The sequence below is a fragment of the Euleptes europaea genome, chromosome 5, assembly GCF_029931775.1.
Source record: "Euleptes europaea isolate rEulEur1 chromosome 5, rEulEur1.hap1, whole genome shotgun sequence".
NCBI lineage: Eukaryota > Metazoa > Chordata > Lepidosauria > Squamata > Sphaerodactylidae > Euleptes > Euleptes europaea.
The window spans coordinates 88,647,196-88,665,203 of record NC_079316.1 but is presented as its reverse complement, the minus strand read 5'-3'; the positions used below and the strand labels follow the sequence as shown (position 1 = coordinate 88,665,203).

At 45.8% G+C, this 18,008-nt stretch overlaps 1 protein-coding gene across 1 annotated transcript in view; it reads right to left on the bottom strand.

The window, feature by feature from the left end:
- MICU1 (mitochondrial calcium uptake 1) overlaps positions 1–18,008 on the bottom strand; it is a 161,956-nt gene that overhangs the window by 23,604 nt on the left and 120,344 nt on the right. The window contains exon 9 of the mRNA XM_056849440.1: positions 10,952–11,060. Coding sequence (XP_056705418.1) covers positions 10,952–11,060 — 109 coding nt within the window. The remainder of the gene's footprint in view (positions 1–10,951; positions 11,061–18,008) is intronic.

Below are 18,008 nucleotides of genomic sequence, written 5' to 3'. Positions count from 1 at the left end.
TATCCTTGTTTTTAGCACACGCATGTTTATTTGCTTTCCGTGGCCGTGGCTTTTATAGCTTTAATTAGCACTTACCTTAGTCAATTACAAGCCTCTCTCCCTAATCCTGCCCTATGGTATTGCCTTTGCTTGCTTTTAATATTAATTGATTGACACACTTCTGTACTGAGCCGTAGGACAGCCAGAAATCCCTCTGCCCTCATCCAAAGTTACAATCATTTCCTTTCCCAGTCTATTTCTGTTCCTTTGACAGCTTTATTATTTTTTGTCCTGAACAGCAATAATGAATCCCACCGCAATTTGATTTTTCTTTTTGTGCATGCTCCCCCAAATCACACCACTTGCTTGATGGCAAAGATAACATCCAAGATAGCCTGTGAGTCAGAGAGAGAGAGACGTTTAAGGAGTTGAGAAAGCTCCTCATAAAACAAATGTCGTAACACTCAAGTTTGCTTTCAGGACAATGTCAATCTTTTCATATCAAAGCTAGCTTATCTGAAGCTATTTACATTTTGTTCCAAAGCATGTATTTTTTAGTGCTCACATTACATTCCAGACTGAAAATGTTGTCAATACATGGAGTGTCTTTTTTTTAAATCTTGTGTGCACCGTGGACAGAAGTACTCTCCAGCACGGACAGAGCTTCCCCGCCTTCAAACTCCTATAGCGGTTTTGAAGCTAATGCTTCAAATCTGCTCTGTAAATGCTACACCCTCCCCAAAGAGTCTCAGAAGATTCTAGCCTGATCTTAATCAATGGAAATGGCAACACAAAAGCTGCGACTTACAGAAAGGCTTTATCTCTCAGGGTCAGGGAGAAGCGCCCCACGAGTCTGGGAAAGGCTCGGCAACACTCATTCCTCTCTTTGACACGCTTTCACGCATTCATCCTTCCTGTGTGACATTTTCAGATACAAAGAGTGACTTATGATAGCATTTCCATGGAATGTGAATGTAGCACCGTGACGAGCTTGCTGGATTTGGATCAGAAAGACCAGAGAACAGAAATCCCGCTCAGCCACGTGCGGAGAAAATGGTTACCGACCATTCACACTAACCACAGCTGCTTGCTTTAACCCTGATTAAAAATCACAGAGCCCCGTGGCGCAGAGTGGTAAGCTGCAGTGCTGCAGTCAAAAGCTCTGCTCACGACCTGAGTTCAATCCCGACGGAAGTGGGTTTCAGGTAGCCGGCTTGAGGTTGACTCAGCCTTCCATCTTTCCGAGGTGGGTAAAACGAGTACCCAGCTTGCTGGGGGTAAAGGGAAGATGACTGGGGAAGGCACTGGCAAACCACCCCGTAAACAAAAGTCTGCCTAGGAAACGTCGGGATGTGACGTCACCCCATGGGTCAGGAATGACCCGGTGCTTGCACAGGGGACCTTTACCTTTTACCTTTTTAAAAATCACAGACACACAATGACTTCATAGAGTTTAGCTTGCCTAGTGTGACGGAAAAGGTTTAATCTGCAACAAGAGCTGACAGACAAAGAGTGATTGAGAGAGAGAAAAGCATTCGAAGCTTGGGACCAGCCAGAGAAGGCTGTGATAGATTCAGAGCTGGGTGAAGAGACAAAGAAGAAGCGAGATTATACTCTGTGAACCTGAGGGTTCAGTGAAAGCCAAAGCTATTGACACACACAACCTGTGGTAGTGACAGGAGTGAGAATTGGGTTGGAGAGGGCCCATTCTCAAGTCACAAGGGGGATTAGTCTCTGAGGTTGAGCTATTCCAGTAGCAGGGAGGTGTGGAGGATTACAGCCACTAAGGTGAGGTAGTCAGAGAGAGCTAGGCTAGGGACAGAGTCTGAGAGTCTGAACGTCTGAATAATAGTTCTTAGATATTGTCGAAGGCTTTCACGGTCAGAGTACATTGGTTCTCGTAGGTTATCCGGGCTGTGTAACCGTGGTCTTGGTATTTTCTTTCCTGACGTTTCGCCAGCAGCTGTGGCCAGCATCTTCAGAGGAGTAACACTGAAGGACAGTGTCTCTCAGTGTCAAATGTGTAGGAAGAATAATATATAGTCAGAAAGGGGTTGGGTTTGAGCTGAATCATTGTCCTGCAAAAAGTAACAAAGGTAATGTGCTAACCATTGTCCTGTAAGTATCAAGATAATGTGCTAATGAGGGTGTGGTATGTTAATATGGAACCATTGTATCCTGAAGTGATCTGTTAATGTGTGAAATCCAAAGCTAATCTGCATGGCTATTGTTGACTGTAGTCTTTGTTAGTTTGGAGGTTTTCAAGACAGGAAGCCAAGCCTTATTCATTCTTAAACTCTCTTCTTTTCTGTTAAAGTTGTGCTGATGTTTATGAATTTCAATGGCTTCTCTGTGAAATCTGACAAAATAGTTGGTAGAATTGTCCAGTCTTTCAGTGTCTTGGAATAAGACCCTGTGTCCTGTTTGGGTCAGTCCATGTTCAGCCACTGCTGATTTCTCAGGTTGGCCCAGTCTGCAGTATCTTTCATGTTCTTTTATCCTTGTTTGTATGCTGCGTTTTGTTGTCCCGATGTAAACTTGTCCACAGCTGCAAGGTATATGATATCCTCCTGCAGAGGTGAGGGGGTCTCTTTTGTCTTTTGCTGATCGTAGCATTTGTTGTATTTTCTTGGTGGGTTTAAACACTGTTTGTAGGTTATGTTTTTTCAAAAGTTTCTCCACCCTATCAGTGACTCCTTTAATAAATGGCAAGAATACCTTTCCTATGGGAGACTGTTTTTCCTGAGTTTTCTGATTTTTGTTTGGTTTAATGGCCCTTCTGATTTCATTCTTGGAATAGCCATTTGCTAGCAGTGCGTGATTTAAATGATTAGTTTCTTCCTTGAGAAACTGTGGTTCACAGATCCGTCTTGCACGGTCCATTAACGTTTTGATTATTCCTCTTTTCTGTCGGGGGTGGTGGTTGGAGTTTTTGTGTAAGTAGCGATCTGTGTGAGTTGGTTTCCGGTAGACCTTGTGACCTAAAAACAAACTTCTGCCTTTTCTTAAAAACCAATCTCTGGAAGTTCTCTTTAATAAACTTCCCTCTTTTGTCTGTTTACGTTGAAAAGCCTCTTGTCTCCTATTTCTCACTGAGGTAAATATGGGTGTGGGACTGGAGGAGAAAGAAATAATTCTCCTCACAAATATACTCAGGCCAACACTTTTTCCCTCAGCATATACGGCCGGGCTGAGTGAGTGGGATACTGAAGTGGTTGAAACGGGGGTGCGTCATACCTAGGTTAACTCCAGCCCCTCAGAGGTTGGGTCTAGGGAAGAGATCTCCAAAATGGTACTTATTTGCATCACAGTGCCTACTGGTGTGTCTCCTGGCGCACATGTGCCTTTCGCCCTTAAAGCAGAGTCTTCCATTTAACTAGAGCGAAAGGTGCTTCAGCAGGCCTTTGGAGGAACCCATTTTGAAACAGCTGCATTCATCATAGGAGGATGCCTGGCATGGAACCTCCTACCATTTTGTGGAACTTCCCAGTAGTTTGTGATTATATCTAGACTTCATGGCAGCCATTTTGTCATTGGTCCCACACCACCCCCGTGGCAGCCATTTTGTTGCAGTGCCCACTGCCTGTTCACGAAATTCTGAAATTGCCCACAAGTTCAAAAAGTTTGGGAACAGCTGGTCGAGAGACATGCTCAAGCAGGAGGGCCTGGCGGGGGAGAAGCTGGATCATCTAAAACTAGCAGGATTAAATATACAACTTCATACAGTGGGAAAGGAAAAATATGACCCACTTTCCTAAACACCTGAGAGAACAAATATGTCTTCGTCCAGTGATGGAAAGATAACAAATACAGAACCAGGCAAGTATCTGGAAATGGGTATTTTAAAGCTAAGGCCCTGTGATTAGAGAGGCCCTGCTTCTACCAGTTATACACCTCACCTCTGAACAGGTTGAAGGTGGAACAGGGCCTTGGAGCTGGAGATCTCTTGAAATTACAGCTGACCTCCTGATGACAGAGACCACGTCCCCTGGAGACTGTGGCAGGAGGGGGAAAATGTCTGCTTTGATACAAGCTAGCTATGTGTGTGTTAAGGTAGTAGGGGAAAAGTCATGGAAAGTCATGGTGAACGATAACGGAACTGGATGGAACCGCTGAGCGCTTAGGCTCCAGACTATGTAAAACAACTAGATGAGCACGGAAAGTTGACGAGCCCCGTCAGAGCATGGATTTGGGATAAATGTCTCTTCCCCAGTACAATCGGGGCTCAGTGATATTTCACTTGCTAAAGTAAGCTGAGCCGCAGCTGCGAATAAAACGGTTTTTCTTGATAACGGTCTTGGGTCACTCTCTCCCCCACGAACCCCCGTTTTCTGCAACAAGACAATAACTGCTTGGAGCATGGACTCTATGGTATTATACCCAACTGAGGTCCCTCCCCTCCCCAAATCCTGCCTTCCCCGTGTTCTACCTGAAATCTCCAGGAATTTCCAAACCCAGAGTTGGCAACCTATGATGACCTTAGACTTCCAATCGCTCAGAATGGGATAAGAAGGGGCTTGCTTCATCTGATTCTGTCTCAGGACGGACAACAGCTCTTCCCAAGCCCAAAACTATGCCTTTCCATCCTCTTTAGCCTCTTACAGGAGCCTGTTTCAGGAGCCCTTTTTAAAAGAGGTTTCCTAGCCCCACCATTCACCACCTGCTAATTCCCACCTTCCCAGCCGCACCTGGCATATGCCTGGGATGTGGTGATCGAGCTCTCCTCCTCCTTTTGCCCTGCAAGACTGCCTCCTCCAACCAACCCTGGCTGTGCCTGGGGCTGGCTGGGATAGGACGTAGGCCCTCTGGACTCCAGCCGGCACTGACTGCAGAGGCAGCCTTGCTGGCGGAGGCGGCATGGAGTCTGGTGCTGTCTCTGGACAATATATAAAATCAGAGCATGGGACCATTTAGACTGGAAATGGCCACAATGGCTCTGACAGAGGGTTAGATGCACCCAGAGGACTTTTAAGTTAGAAGATCTTTCCATGGCAGGCTTGCTCATGAACAGTCCTGATGTGGGACACCCCAGAAAATCAAAGACGAAGAAGAGTGCTCATGTTAGTTTGTGATCACTCCGTGCCAAAAAACAAACAAACAAAAAAACAGTTGGAGTGGCTTCAGCTACATGTGTGACATGCTCAAGGGACATCATCAAACTTCTCTACGGCAAAAAAGGTGAAACCAGATGTTTTTAAAAGCCCCGAGGAGATACAGTTTCAAACCAGGGACTGCATCAGTTATTCGACTCCAAAGGAGATGCTGGGAATAGAACAGATAATTCTTTCCAATAGAAATAATCTCCGGAATTCTCTACAACCAACTAATTAGCAAGAATCTTCTTCAAGGTCACTTGTTGGTGTTTAAAACACATTACAGAGACGGGGTTTTGCCCATCAATCACCCATCTTTATCTCTCGCACTTTTTGGTCCCCTGAAGCTCCAGTCCAGACCTGACATCTTCCCTCTCTAAAGGAGCTGTATGAACATGAGTTATGACTACTGCCGCACTGATGTTTTCAGCAGACTTGTTAAATCGTCCTGTCAAGTAATGATGTGTTGAGCCTATAATTCTACATTCAGCAGAGATCCCACAATGCTTTGTTAGTATCCAGCAACTGTGCGTGTGTGGAAAAACATTATTCATGTTCAATGCCAACGATGAGAATGGTTCTCCGAATAGCTAACACAACCAAATAAACAGCAACAATGACTATGGGTCTCTGTGGAGTACCGCATTTATGTTTGTGCATAGCCGGGCTTAGCCTAGGAGCAGGGCTGGATCTACCAGTTTTTTGAAGGGGGGCAAAAGTAAAAAATGACTCACCCCCATGTATTACATACATTTTTTTCCTTTATATATACCTATATAATTAACGTATATGATGTACATATATAATCAACAGTTCTTTTAAATGATAGAATAAATTGTGTTGGCCTCTATGAACTGTTGTCCTTTTGAATTGTTGGGATTTTTTTTTCTTTTACAAAACTTTAATCAGAAAAGGATATGCATTGAATTGGGAATGCAAACGCTATGAAGTTGTCATGGGGCCTTTGCGTCCCTGTTGCGTCTGAACTAACACAGCCAACGACGCTGATGGGCAGTAGATTCAGGATGGACAAAAGGAAATACTTCTTTACACAGCTAGTGACTAAAATGTAGAATTCGCTGCCAGAGGATGTGGTGATGACCACAGGCATAGACAGCTTTAAAACGAGATTGGACAGATACATGGAGGAGTGGTCTATCAGTAGCTACTAGCCGTGGTAACTAAAGGGAACCTCCATGTTTGGAGGCAGTCAACCTCTGAATCCCAGTGCCAATCTTGAAAGGGAAAATTCAACTGGAGTTCTCCCAAAGATTTCATCAGAAATCAAGCCCACCCAACCCAATGCCTTCTCAAACATGCAACAAGCACACATCTTCTCCCTGAAACATCTCAGCGGCTTCAGTGAATTTTCAACAGGTGGAGCCGCCGCCCCTTTCCCTAGGAACGCTGTGTGCCCTTTTTGCAAGGCCTTCACCACGCCATGACCCTCCTTCTTGCCAGAGCCTCTCCCTTGCAGGCTCCCCTCATCTTGAGACAGGTCTTTCCTGGGCAGCCTCCCTTTCCTTCGCCCTAGATGGGAAGCGCCAAGAGGCCGGTTTGTGCTCAGTACTCCAGAGCCCGGCTGGTGAGCTGAGTCCTACCCATCCCTCTGGCGCTCTGCCACCCAGGAGCTGGCTTGGTCCCCAGAGCCCTGGAGGTTTAATGCCAGTTCCCACAACCCAAGTCCAGCATCAAGTCTTCCACTATTCTGGTTTTCCAATTGCACTCAGGAGGCTACTGAATGACCACCTCAGTGGACTGTGTTTTCATACATAATGGTTTCGAGTGCAGCTCTCTTTCAAAAGAGCAGTCCCTTTAGAGTTTGAGCCTGCAGTTTCATGCCGATTCTCAGCATGTGCCTTTTCTTCTGAGTTCTTATAACAGAGTCTAATGATTGCTAGAGACCATTGAGGGCTCTGGCAAACATTGAAGGTTGGGCAGAATTGGCCACAAGTCCCTCTCTTGCCACTGGTGGAAGAGGGACAGTTCCCCATCTCACTGCAGCCCCCGTCCCACATGGCATTTCGTCCTCAGGCCTCCCCTCCCCAACATCAGCTTTGGAGCAATTTCAGGAAACTGCTAAAGGAAGGGGGAAATGGGAAAGATCTGCATCTATGAATTGTTCATAGGATCTAACCCATAACTTTAACGTGAAACGAGGCTGCAGTTAGAAAAGAGGGTTTCGTAACAAGACGACTGCCTAGGATTCATAGTCAAATTACACAAGACATTGGAAGATCTGTGGATGGATCTCCTTCATGTTTGTTCCCCTGTTCAGACTGGAGCAGCAGCCTGGGGTGGGTTAACACTTCTCCCCCTGCTCTTTGCACAGTCCCCTGCAAAAGGGGTGCCATATTTGCCCCACTGCAGGAAGCCCTGGTGCAATCGGTGTGCTTGTATGTTTCCTCCCAAGGGGCAAACAGCAAGTTGGGTGTGTGTGTTTGAGATTATGAAAACAGCACGGGGAGCCATTAAGAAACCCTTTCTCCCATGCTATGGCTCTGACGGATAAAAACCACAAGGAGGAGCCATTCATAGATTTCCTAGCATCTCATCTTATTTGACTGGCAGAATGCATACTCAGTTCTGAATTTTTCTAGCCATTTTTCTGTGGGAAGTTGTTTCACAGACTGCTTTTAAAAATAAAAACAAATTAAGGATTTGGTACAAATGTGTAAAGAGAAAGTGTGAGTGTGTGCGCGTGCATGTGCAAATGGGAGAATTAACAAACAACAAAGGCACTGGCAGCATGATGCCTTTTGCAGGGAATGTGTGTGTGTGTGTGTGTTAAGGGCCGACAAGTCGCTTCTGGCTCATGGCGACGCTATGAATCAAAGTCCTCCAAAGTGTCCTATCCTTAACAGCCTTGCTTAGATCTTGCAAATTGAGGGCCGTGGCTTCCTTCAGAGTCAATCCATCTCTTGTTGGGTCTTCCTCTTTTCCTACTGCCTTCAACTTTTCCTAGCATGATTGTCTTTTCCAGTGACTCCTGTCTTCCCATAATGTGACCAAAATACGATAGCCTCAGTTTAGTCATTTTAGCTTCTAGGGTCAGTTCAGGCTTGATTTGATCTAGAACCCACGGAGGGGAATAGGGTGAGCTTAAAGAGCAATGTGGGGATTTTGCAGTGAAAGAGCCTCTCTCAGAAAAAGTGTAGGTGTGTTTGCATCCCTGATACTCAACACAGGCTTATACAACTTGGAAAGCAAGATGGTTCCACAGATGTTAAACTGGATATGGTATCGCAAGAGTCTGTGAAAGATGGTTGCTTTGGCTTGCTTTGATTTTTAAATGATGTGCTGCTAACTCCATTGTCAGAAATGATATCTTGAGTTCGGAAAACTTAACTCTTCCAAACCTGCACTTCCTACTGTATTATTTTTCAGAAACAATTTTTACAATACGATCCTAATATTGTAAGAGCTACATCCTGCTAAGCCCTTAGACCTCAACAGATTTACAAGGGTGTACCTTAATCCCTATTAAGGGTTGTACTGTTAACGTCTGCCACTGCAAAAAAAATGGGATGCAAGCAATTCCCACCCCTACCCACTCCTTTCAGTTTGCAACACCGTGGAAGTCTTATAAACAGAATATGCTGCAGTGAAGCAAGGAATGATCTAGGTTGAATACATAGGTTATATTTAATGTTCAAATAAAGGCGTTTTTTCAATAAACAATTCATTTCCAATTCAGTGCATTACCAGAGGGAAGATTAACCTTCCTCTGTTATTTAGTTACTAATGCGAAAAACAGCAAAGATAGCCTTGACTTCATTTAGTGAAGCTGCTGATTTGGCTAGGAGCATATACTGTATAAAATAGGATAAATGCACTCTGTCAGCAAACCGAAAAGAAACTGCCTCAATAATGGTATTCTAAATCATCCTCTGAAATAGGTAACTGTCCCCAATTCTGGCACACCCGCCAACGTTTCGCAGATGAACAACAGGGCTTGCATGTACCACCTGCACCCTCCTACTAAGGATCACTGCCCCCAACACATGTGCCACTGGACGGTCTATTCTGTGTGCTGCAGAGCTGTTTTCATTTATTCCGCAACAGCCAGTCTGGCAGCATTTAAAAAAAACAAGAGGGTGGCTAAGCGAAAGGTATGCCGGGGGGGGGGGGCAGCGGGCGGAATTACCCTAATGTTTATGTCAACAGTCAGAGGTGGTCTTAGTGATTCTGGGGCCCTGGGCAGGACTCCGGGATAAGACCCCAGAATCACTGAGGGAGGGGGCTCCTGCCCCATCGATGGCGGGAGGGGGAGAGAAAGAAACAGCCAGCCCCCCGGCCTGGTGGTGTGCATCTTCGGCATCGACTAGCTGGGTGCTTCTTCCCTCCCCACCCTACAGCTGATTTCCTCCCCGCTTCCCAAGTCTCGGGCAGTGCAGGGGGTCACCAGCTGCTGCCTGAGTAAAGCCACAGTGGTGGGGTGTGCCCCCCCAACACAGGGCCCACAGCAGCTGCCCCACTTCTAAGACTGCCCCTGTCAGCAGTCCAACGTGCATCTCACCGCCGTGTGAAAAGACAGACAGTGTCCTGCACAACATCCCAATGTTCACACATCCAGCCACACAGAGATTTAACCTCTGGAGACCCCAGAGAAGGAGCTAAACCCGGGCCACTTGTGCAGCTTGGGCTAACAGTGTTTTCACAAAGCACCACCAAAAGTATGTGTGTGTGTGTGTGTGTGTGTGTGGGGAGGGAATCTGACAGAATTGGGATGGTGATACCTGATGGATAGGTACCAGAACACAGAAACTGCCCCAGCTGAAGAGGGGAGAATTGCTGCAGGAGTCCTACTAAAAGAACAAACATTAAATTGCCTTTCCAAAGCTGCACCCCAAACCCTGCCCAATATGCTCAAAATGCAGTCTTCCTTCATTTTTAAACGCTTCAACTTTCCACCATTAAGTTCACACTTACTAAAGACATGGCACCCTCACAGAATTGGGACAGTGTAAAAAATTCATGTTTACCTCAGCATCAAGTATGCAAATATCATTCTTATATTATTTATAAATCTGTCTCTTTTCCAGTCCTGCTAGTATTCCTCACTGTCTGGAAAATCTTTTTGCTACTTTGGGAAGTATTAAGTCAGCTGCACCAGATCTGAGAACAGGTAACAAAGCTGTGCAGTAAAACAGAGACTGATCTGCAAATGACTTTAGCAATTAACTAAGTTGACTTCAAATGCCATCTGCATCTTAGATACTGATATGCCGTGCTGAACATATGAACACATGAAGCTGCCTTATACAGTATCAAAGTCCCTTGGTCCATCAAAGTCAGTATTGTCTACTCAGACCGGAAGCGGCTCTCTCACGTGGTGGTCTTTCACATCATCTCCTTGCCTAGTCCCTTTAACTGGAGATGCCGGGGATTGAACCTGGGACCTTCTGCATGCCAAGCAGATGCTCTACCACTGAGCCACTGCCTGAGGATGGGTTATCAGGACAAAGGGCTTTTTCTAAGAAGCGTTGCAATGAAAAGGTACATCTTCCCCAAGTGGCATCCTCGCAAACAGGGTGATGAGAACGCAGAGAAAGGAAGAAAATTCTTCTTGCCATTATTCCAGTTTCTGGAGCAAGGCCAGAGGTCACAGCTAAGCTAGCCGCAAATATTTAAGAAATTCGAAAGTAGGCGAAAAACAGTTATGACATAATTCTGGCAAATCAACCCCACCAGGGCATTGAAGTCCCTCCCCTCCCCAAACCCCACCCTCCTAGGGCTCTGCCCCCAAAATTCCAGGTATTTCCCAACCTGGATCTGGCAAACCTAGCTAAAGCAGACATGCGAGATTCATATGAATGGCCCTTGCCTTTAAAAAAAAAAAGTACAATATAGCATTAAATGCATGCACTGTTCAGTACCTTTATCAAGAGAGGCTCCAGCCATGTGATAAAAACTTAAAGCTGTATCCACATCATTGATATTTTTCAGGAATGTGAAGAAGTTCTCTACTTCCTCAAATGTCAGGCCCTGTAATGGAATACAAAATGCCTTCAGTTTAGGACTAAAACAAAGAAATCTTACAGGAAACTCAAATAACCAAGAAAAAAAAGTTATGTGCAGTCTTGTATGGTCTATTTTAAATAAGCCATCGGAATATTTACATTTGGGCTTGAGATTCACTTGCACGCCTGCCTATACATTCCATCTGCTACCACTATTTTTACAATAAGCAAACCACCTGCTTCAGCCTTGTTCAAAAAGAACAGTCAGTTTTCCCCGCTCACAGGGTCACCCAGGAACAACCAAAATGGGGAGGTGGGGAACAGCAGTTCAAGTCAACGGACTACTTAGATGGTAACGCTCACTTTCTGAGCTCACACAAGACCAGTGTCTCAAGGAGCCAACAAGCACTTGGAGGTGGGGAAACTTTTTCCCCACCAAGGGCCATTTGGATATTTCTAACATCATTCGCGGGCCATACAAAATTATCAACTTAAAAATTAGCCGACCAAGCCCCAAGCAGGCAGCTGCCTGCAGGGGTGAAATGAGGATACACTGGCTAAGAACTCTCCCCCCCCCATGCATTCCGGCTCTGCCCCCTTTAACCCTTCCATTGTCTCCACTTCCGCCCCCAGCCCTCTTGTAGTACAGAGGGAATACATTTCTCCACGGCCCAGGTGGGAAAGGGTTAACACAGTTTCTTGGGCAGTCCTAGCAGCTCCATAGCTAATGACTCCTTTGCAAAGGGGAAAAAAGGTTCCTTTTCTCAGCAAAACAAACTCACATCCACCTCGAATGGTGGCTATACCGGTCTTCGGGAGCATCCCCAGTCTTAGATCCTTCTGAACTAGAGATCTGCCAGGACCCACGAAGGACCAGACCAAATGACTTTGCGGGCCTTAAACAGCCCCCGGGCTTGACATTCCCCACCCCTGAGCTAGAGGAATGTGCTCTGCAGGTGCTTTGGTTTTTTGCTGTCGAGTCGCAGCCGACTTACGATGACGCCATACGGTTTTCAAGGCCCAGAGATGTTCAGAGGTGGTTTGCCATTGCATGCCTCTGCACAGTGACCCTGGTATTTCTTGGTGGTCTCCCATCCACATACTGACCAGGACCAACCCTGCTTAGCTTCTGAGATCTGACGAGATTGGGCTAGCCTGGGCTATGAAGTAGAGGTCCACAATCACAATGAGTATGGAACAGCTCAAGCAGAAGCAAGGCTGAGGATTCCCCCCCCCCCCCCAAAAAGGTAAAAACCAAAACAGTGGAATCAACTTCCTAGGAAGGGGGCGAGCTCCCCCTCACTGGCAGTCTTTAAACAGAGGCTGGACAATCACTTGTCAGGGATGCTCTAGGCTGATCCTGCATTAAGAAGGGGGTTGGACTAGATGGTCTATATGGCCCCTTCCAATGCTATGATTCTATGACCTCTGAGGAAGAATGTGTGGTTGTAAGCATTATAGGTTAGATCCTGGGGAACTTCTCCGCTAGAGATGCCCTTTCCTCCATCCAAAGCAGCCTCCCCTGGTGGTGGCAGGTCTGCACCATCTAACCCTTCGCTTCTCTACCCTCGTTTTGACTGGTTCATTCGCCAGTATTCACCTGCTCTACCTGGGGTCTGATTTTCATTTGCAACACTATCCTACCATGGACAAGTTAAGCACTGAACATACATGAAATATGCCTGGTTCTTATCACAGCCTTAAATCGGATACTTGGAGAAGAACACAAAAGACAAATAATTGCATAACAAAGCCCACAGATTTATGCATGCCTCCACATAGACATGGCATAGTAAGTTGGAAGAAAAGGCTCCCATCGCTCATAATTTTGCTGTTCTCTGTGCATTTGATCTCTTTCGCACAAAAATCAATATACAGATCAAAACTCATTTGCTGAAATCCCTCTCCGGCAGCAAGTGTCAAAATAGTGGAAATGGAGTGGTAAGTGGAAACACTGAATGGCAAAAAGAGCATGTCATTTTACATTTTCATATTAATTGCAAAATCTGCTATTACATGGCCTGATACTTGCCCATAGCATTAAGTACATTTAGGGCCAGAGGCAGTCGTACTGAAGGTAACATTAACACCCCCTCACCCCACCACACTAATAACCTGCAAAACCCTTTTTACACACCAAAGAAATGATTTGGTAAATAAAAAACCTTATTTTTCAAAGACCTGTTAATGATCTCTTGCTTAGAAGTCAATGGGCTACGTAATTGGGGGGGGAAGTCTACAAGTTCATTCTGATCTAACGATATACCATTTAAAATGAAACTCTCTTTTTATATTGAAGGTCATACAGCATATTGTTGTAAAATCAATTTCATTAGCAAGTTCAAGGGAGAAGATTAGAGGTGTGCAAACCAAGGGCAGCCTAGACAAGATACTGAGAGATTTTCTGAATGGTTCTCCCAATGGGTCTTTATTGGTAAGTAACTGTGGCAGCACGGGTGGGTGGCCTGTACACCTCCCCCAGGAGGGCAAACAGCAACTCAGGGGAGTCCTTTGTAATCTGCTGGAGCTTTGCTTTCACAGGAAGCCAAGGAGGGCCCCAAGAGGCAAAGAAGGAATGAGAAAACCATTGAAATAAAGAAGACACTGTCCAGCTATTGGGGTGGTGGTGGTTGAGGAGTGCTTCAAGCAAATATCCCCCAATCAATAGCACAAATAAAGAATCTCGTTAAAAAAAAAAGTAGAGACATGACATTTCTAATAAAATTTATTGCTCCATCAGAGCTGTGGGGAATGAGGTGTGGAACAGCCTCCCCTTGAATGGATTTCAAATTAAAGTTTAATTTCTCACATGCAATTTTTTCCTTTAGAAAAAGTTACCTGGATACATTTGACCCATTAAAAGCATGGCACGTTTCAAATGGAAAAGGTACTTGCAGCTAGCCAGTGAGCAGACGTGGGAGATGAACCCCTACCCAGAGGCTAGGGGGGGATTTGTCTTATCCGAGGGAAACCCAACCTGCCCTGTGAGAATCCCTCACTGCTCCCCAAAGAACTTGGGAGGGGGGCTTCTTCTTTGGTAGTCACAACCACCCCCTCCTGAGTCACAGCCCTCTCATGCCAAGAGGGGTCAGGTTGGTTAGCCCCACTCCCAAAAAGTATCTAATGGTACTTGGAGAATGCGCAATGATATTTTCTTAAATTCAGAGGTGAAAAGAAAAATTCAAAATGAATTAGAAATGTATTTTAAATAAATATGGATAATAGAACCTCAGACTTTCTGTATGGGAAGTTAGTAAAGCTTTCATATGGGGCAAAGAGATCAGGTATTCTGCTTTCCAAAGCAGACGAGAAAGTAAAAATAGAATGTATTGAAAAAGCCAGAAAGCTAGCAGCGCAGCATTAAAAAAAGATGGAAATTAGACAAAATAGATATTGCAAGAATATACAAGGATGTTACACGTACAACAAAAGCATTTTGAAGCTGGCATTAAAACAGGGAAGTGACTAACTTCTAAATCATATAAAATCTTATATCTGTATACCTTAGCACAGCCAAACGATCTACATATAGATAACTGTTTGAAAAAAAGAATAGTTACTGGATGACAATAAATTATACCAAGATTGATAAGGCCCTTTGCACAGTGTGCCTAGAGTGTCAGACTAGGATCCGTGAGATCCAGGTTTGAATGCCCACCCAGCCACATAAGCTGGAGGGATAGACTAAATGACCCTTCTTGACTCAAAGAGGTGCATCTAAATCAGAGGAAATCAATGGTCTGGATGAAGAGGTGAATACTACCATAAAGATAATCTAGCGAGCTGCAAAAGGAAGATCTTTAACCTCAGCATTTCTTCCCAAGAATTCTCCTTTTCTCTTGCTTTGGCTGGTCACAAAACTTCACTGGCATCAATTTACTGCAGTGTTATGCTGCGAGATGGATGAGTGGCTTTAACGCCGTAACAATCTGGACCACATAACAATCCCTCCTGGGCTCCTCTCACTCTCTGCACTTGCAGCTAGCCAGCGAGCAGCCCAGAGGCTAGGGGACAGGGTTTGTTTTGTCTGAGGGAAACCCAACCTGGCCTGTGAGAATCCCTCGCTGCTCCCCAAAGAACTTGGGAGGGGGGCTTCTTCTCTGGTAGTCACACCCTTCTCATGCCAAGAGAAACATCAAACAGGCCAGTTTGATAACATGGGCACGACAAGGCTCATAAGCAGGAATCAATGCAGTCTCTTTTTTCCATAAAGAACACAAAGATTTATTCCGCCATTAACATCTCTTGAAGATATACAGGATACAGGATTAGGGTGCAGGTTCTAAGGAAAAATAAAAGAGAGAAGGCTTTCCAGCCTAATTTGAAAACCAGAGCTACCTGGCATTTACCTTCTCTCCCCACCCCATACTGTGGACTAGAGCAAATGGGTTAGGGCCGCCAACCTCCAGGCGGGGCCTGGAGTTCTCCCAGAATTATAGCTGTTCTCCAGGCCACAAAGATCAGCTCCCCTGGAGAAAATGACTGCTTTGGAAGGTGAACTCTCCTCCCCAATCCCCCAACCTCTCCAAGTTTCACCCTCAAATCTCCAGAGATTTCCCAACCTGGAGTTGCCAACCCTAAAACAGGTGTCTACGTGTGGAGAAAGTTCCCTGGCACTCTCTCTCTCACACACAAAGCAAACAGCTCCTTTTCGGTTTCCCCTCTCTAGATGTGTCTTGGGTCAGTCAGGACTGGATGGCGGTGAGGACTCATCAGAGGAAGAGGGGCCCTGTGTAGCCAGCCCAGAACCAACAGAAGGCGGCCAGCAAGTGACTGAGGCTTAGACAGAGCTGGGCGAGGAAGCATGCCCTCCCCCCAGTCCTGAGTCAGCAGACGAGTCGTGCCCGGGCCCCAGCCCTGAGCCTGCAGACGAAGGGCAAGCAGGAGTGCCCAGCCCTCCCAGCTCACCTACACCTTTGGAGCGACGTATGAGGAGATTACATTACTGCGAGAGGGAAGGTGCAGCGCTCACCTCCAAAGCCGAAAGCAGCCGTTTTCTAATAGTGGAGACGAGTTGTTGCAGGATGTTGACTAAAGCAGTGGGAGCAAAGGATAAAAGGCTCTCGGGGGAATCGGTACCTACCTGTCCCGCAACTACAGCGACACCCTGGTTGTGGTGCTGGCTTCAGGGGTGGTGTTGCTGGGGCCATTCTGCTGCCTGAAACTGAAACTCTGACCTTAGTTGGATTAATAGTGCGTGCTGAACCTCTGGCAATTAACACCAGGAATAAAAAAAACTCTTTCTCCCGGAAGCATTCTTGCTCTCTGCTTCCAAGACGCTGCAACCCGACTCCGGTAGCCTGCTAATCAGTACAGATGCGTTGGAAGTGCTGGGTCAACCCAGCTCCTAGACCCAGGAGCCGACAAGAATGTAGCAGCCCATAATGGACTGATGTTGCTGACATCAGAAAGATTAATTATTTTCACCCCAGGAAGTGACAATATATTTTTCTGGGGGCCAATGAGAGCTTCCCAGCCTAGCTGTCTCCATCCCATTAGCTCACCACCATAAACGTTAGCCCTTCCTAAGATGAAACCATCTTCTCTGCTCTCGTTCATAACAAACGTCACTTTCTGGAGATCAACGGAAGGGACCATCTCCAGCCCCCGCTAGAGCTTTAACACAATGACTCTTAACTTTTGCTTGGTGGGGAAGGAGATGGGAAAGGAAGCTGGTTTCTTCCTCCCTGCAGATCTGGTCAGCTATAGATAAGAAACAGGATGCTTCAAGGCAAGATTATGGAATCAACAGGAAGAGAAGATCCTTGTGACAGTCCCCTGAAGCCTACTGTGTGCTTGGTACCGAAACCCAACACAAAGAAAGCAAAATAGCTCTGTGTATTCAATCGTAGGCAGAATGATTTAAGTGAGTATTATTTTGTTCCGTAAAGTATCAGAGCTGTACACAGGTTCGTGCACTGAGAGGTATTATTTTAGAAGACTTCCTGTACCCACTTTGTCATAACTCCGGTGATACACTGTAGTTGTTTCTGTTAGGTTAATTTCAGTGGTGTCAGGTTGTTTCATCCACAGCTTTAGAGATGATAAATAAGACTGTGATTTAATAGGCACAAGTCCCAGAATCCAAAGCAATAAACATTTACTTCTGCCAGTGCCACCCTCACTATATTATTTCAGAAGAGGAGTGCTGCTAATCTGTGGCAGTTTAAATAAAACAAAACAGGGAGCTGCTAACTAGTTTATTAGAAGATGAATTTTCATAGGAGGGAACTGGCTGTAGACATTGAGGCAGTTCCAAGCCAACCGAGCTTAACAGGTGAAGAGGAGGAGAAAAACAAGTGTTGGTGGGGGGGAGTCTCCCTTACCGGAAGCTCTCGAGCAGTAGATGGAGCCCCATCTGCCAATATTCTCGCTTGGATTTACTGCATGAAGGAAAAACTACACTAGATGGCCTAGGGAGAGCCAGTGTGGCGTAGTGGTTAGGAGCGGCGGAGGCTAATCTGGTGAACTGGGTTGGTTTCGCCACTCCTCCACGTTAAGCCAGCTGAATAACCTTGGGCTAGCCACAGTTCTCTTAGAGCTCTCTCAGCCCCACCTACCTCACAAGGTGTCTGTTGTGGGGACAGGAAGGGAAGGAAATAGTAAGACGGTTTGATTCTCCTTAAAAGGTAGAGAAAGTCGGCATATAAAAACCAACCCCTTCTTCTTCTATAAGCCCTTTCCAACTCTATGAGTTTATGAATGGGTTCCAAGTGGTATATGGGTGATATACTGAAGCACAAGGGGAGGAATAAGGCAAAATTAGACAGCGAGAACTACAGAATTCCCAGAATGCAAATGGAGGCTGCTTAACTCCCCCCTCCCATTGCTTTCCACTAGTAGGCCCATGCCACACCTGGGTGCAGCCAACTGCACAACTTGGGGTGCAGCCAGCTGAATACCTCCTCTCTCCCTGTCACACAGTTCATAGGACTGCGGGGTAGGATGGGGGGGAGAAGTGGCTGGGGGCAGA